Genomic DNA, 3,974 nt, shown 5'->3' with positions numbered 1-3,974 from the left:
TAATAGTAATATATATACATATATATATACATATATAGTAATATAATATATATATATATATATATGTATGTATATATATATATTTGCATATATATATATACATATATATACTTAGGACAAACATTCGTTGTTTATAACAGACAAACATACGTGAATAAAAACGGACAAGCATAGGCAGACATACGCTATCATGAACACGTGTGTAAGGAGATAATTGCCACGAACTATAAAAACCAACACTCGCATGTACGACAACAGGCCCGCATCTATAGCTCTAATTGTTTTAGGGTTTTAGGGTTTAGGGGTTTAACTAACCCCGCCGTGTTACCCGACAACAAGCCATGTTGTTCACTAGGATACTCACCCGAATGTGTTGAATACCCTTTTGAAACACTTCCATGTAATAAACTCTAAACTCTAAACCCCCTATCACTTAAGATCATGTGTGCTTAGTATGGGTTGGTGGTGCACTTCACAATACACCCTCTAATAAACCCCAAAACCCTAAACCTCTTGAAACACCTATAGCCATCTGTTCTTTGTATATGCTGGTGGTGCACTTCTCAACACACCCTCAATCACCACAATGCAGCGAGTACGTGGGCAACTACATGAGTCAAGACAAGTACTTTGCGGACGCCGCGGCGTATCGTCTGGCTGAGCATACGCTGTTACAAAAGGTGTGTGGGATGGTCCTCTGTATCTGGTTCTAGTCTGCGATAGCGAATGTTTTGACCTGCAGTATGTGTATATGTTCTACTCTGTATAGCGAAGCTTTGCAGAAGGTGTGTGGGATGGTCTGATGTTTCTAGTTTTAGTCTGTGATAGCGCATGTTTTGACCTGCAGTATGTGTATATGTTCTACTCTGTGTAGCGAAGCTTTGCAGAAAGTGTGTGGGATGGTCTGATGTTTCTAGTTCTAGTCTTTGATAGCGCATGTTTTGACCTGTAGTATGTGTATATGTTCTACTCTGTGTAGCGAAGTTTTTGACCGGTAGTATGTGTGCACGCATGCATGATTTGGCTGTGTGTTTGGTGCGATTGTCGCGGAAACGAGGGAAAGTGCGTGTGCCAGATTCTGCACCAACGACGATCCTGCTCTGCTCAAAGCGCACGCAACTTTATAACTCATGGATGACTTAGATTCTGACTATTTTCCTCGTGTTTCAGCGTTTGGGGTGTAGTGTTTAGGGTATCCTACTATAAATATGCCAAGGTGTCGTAGTCATTGTCGGGTGTGAGTTTTAGAGTTCTCTTGGTAAACCCTAAGGTACACCTTTATGGTACGCTCTGCGTTGCCTTTGATACTCATGAGTGTCTTAGTGAGGCCCAGACTGACGGTGCTCTGCGGTGGTTTGCCTACAAGCGATGAGCTTCATGCACTGTTTCAGATCCGCTTCACAGTGTATGGTGTATGGTATTCTATATGCATTCGATGTGTGACCTTATCGGCCCGGCCTGGTATAACAATTATCTGCAGATGCCGTTCAACGCCACTGTACCGTGCCAGGGTGGATGTGTGTCAATCTTTTAGATATGGCTGTGTAGTGTATAGTACGCAAACATACTGTTGTAAGTGATACTGGTCACCGAGCCCAAGGTTTGTATTCAGAATTGGGTCTCATGACCGAATTTACTGGTAGGCGAACATCTCGGTTTGTAACGGCCACTGCATAGTACTTACCCCTCAACGGGGTTCAGGAAAGGCGCATGCACTGTTCAATAGTGTTTGTGCAAGTGATGAGGAATTGCAAATTGACACAGCACGCTGATGGGGATGTTATTATTTATTTCAATTTAAGGTAAATTATTATGTGTCTACATACGCATCAGGCTTCATATTCGTTGCGCTGATAGAGTCACCACATCACAATTGATAGGACTCTGAACCTACCGTTGCCATACCTTGTATCACTGCAGGCGGGTGAGAGTGTGGTGATCTTCTCCGATGTCGTGACCAAGATCAACAAATACTACAAACCAAAGGATGTGGCCTTGATGGTGACATCGGAACACTTCTACAAGTACGACCACAAGAAGTACAAACAGATCAAAAAGGTATGGCCACACAGTGCATCAAGCCCGGCTTAAAACGCGTCGCTTTCGTCGATTACGCTGTGCGATTATTGGTTAGCGCATATACGTATAGGCAGGTGCCTCAGCTGCGATGACATTGCACACGTGCATAACCCAACTGCGTAGTCACTGTGGACACACCGCACATACACACACACACACAAGGCACTGTCTACTTCCAATGTGTGGCACACCAAAACCTAAAACCCTAAACACTAAATACTAAACCCAAAGTCCTTCATGGTACGTCTTGTCATGTCGGGCTCACTCCCAAGTCTGACTACAACTCCCCACAGCCCATCCCCGTCGCATCGATAAAGAGCGTTTCGCTATCACCGCACGAGGACACCTTCGTGATAGTACACATGACGCCACCTGAGCGAGACCTGTTGTTGAATCTGAGTGTGGACGGTAACAACAAAGTAGCCGAGTTTGTAACCATGCTGCAGCAGATCTACACGGTTCTGCATGGTAAAGCGCTTCCGGTAGGTCATGTGTAGCTCGAGGGCGTCCACAGTCGCATGCACAGGTTTACATGTTTGTATGTGGGCGTCTGTGTGGGCCATGAAGGTCAATTGCACGATATCAGATCCATAGTCGTCTGCAGAAATCAGCGTGTACCTAAGAAACCAATCATATCCTGTTATTTGTTTGATCGATGTATTTGTACGGATAGTAGTGGTAGTGTAAGAGTACCAACGCATTAGAGACATATCTACCTTGCGTATATGGGTCTCATATGCGCTATCGGACATGATGTGCACATCTCTTCTAGGCTATGTGTGAAAGTTCACCATATGCTGGGTGCAATGACACATGCGCAGGCATATGGTATATGAAACGTGTAGGTACAAATTGAATACGACAAACCCTCAAACACACTCCTGGATAGAGATCTGAGCTCTAAGCAGCAGATATATACTTCAATGAAACTTCTGCCACATGTATATTAATAAGCGCCGCTTCCTTGTCTTCCCAGGTTGAGTTTGTCCAGACGGTGACACTCAACTTGTCTCGCGATGCCAAGAAAGAAGGCACGCCAATGAATCTGACCTATCAGAGAGACCCAGAGCCACACGCCAGCGGTGTTTCCAGGTGCGTGTTCCTGCCTCTGCGTCAAAGCCTGTGACCTCCTAACGGGGCTGTATTGAAGCCAGACCTGTTTTACTTTTATTCATGATACGTCTCCCTTTATTTCTGTGAATGTATCGAGAGCCCTCACGTGCTAGCCGTTTGTGTACAATTGGCCGCTTGGACCTTCAAACGACTCTCTCGTCACAGTATCTGCATCATTGATCGAGCCTTTAATCATCGGTGCAAAACTCTATCGAGATCAGTTACATGCCACTCATGCCCTTCATTTACATGTGAACGTTACAGGTTTGTCGCCCTCAAGAAACCCAATGCCGCCATCTACTACACACCCTGAGGACCGCTAAAACGGGTCCGAAAGCTTTGATGTACTAGTTATTTGGTCCGAAAGCTTTGAAGTATTATTTAATCTGGATGAAGCAATGAAGAGGTGCAGTTCTAGTCAGCTCCACACATTTGAAGCTGACTTTTAGATAGCTTTGTTGTGGAGAGCCCTCTAGGTACATGCGATCTGGTAGCACACCTAGATTGCCCATTGTGATCATCGCGGTTTTCTTTCATAGAAATGAAACACGATCGGATGCCCTATGTCATTGATCCTTTATTTTTGGGTCGGGAAACGCGATTTGGGTTACAAATTTTTTTTAAACAAATATCTAAATAAGTCTCGTACGATTAATTATTTCATTCAGCCCTGATAAGATTTATTATGGAACCCCGTGGGCAGAACTGGTAGGTATCTCTGTCTATGATCGTACATACCCAAAATTGGATACGTGTTGTACAACCATTAAAGAAAAGCCGAT

The 3,974-nt window shown here is 44.2% G+C and overlaps 1 protein-coding gene across 1 annotated transcript; it reads left to right on the top strand.

Moving 5' to 3' along the window:
• Positions 1 to 545: 545 nt before the first annotated feature.
• SARC_12384 (hypothetical protein) lies at positions 546 to 3,974 on the top strand (the record flags this gene model as incomplete). The annotated part of the gene is made up of 5 exons (XM_014293512.1): positions 546 to 680; positions 1,921 to 2,058; positions 2,373 to 2,561; positions 3,056 to 3,171; positions 3,457 to 3,974. 5 exons carry the CDS (start codon positions 546 to 548, stop codon positions 3,503 to 3,505), a joined length of 627 nt encoding a protein of 208 aa, XP_014148987.1. The 3' UTR covers positions 3,506 to 3,974.

This window comes from Sphaeroforma arctica (genome assembly GCF_001186125.1).
Source record: "Sphaeroforma arctica JP610 unplaced genomic scaffold supercont1.2263, whole genome shotgun sequence".
In the NCBI taxonomy this organism is placed as follows: Eukaryota; class Ichthyosporea; order Ichthyophonida; genus Sphaeroforma; species Sphaeroforma arctica.
Note: the sequence above shows the minus strand (reverse complement) of the source record. Positions and strands in the feature narration are given on the sequence as shown.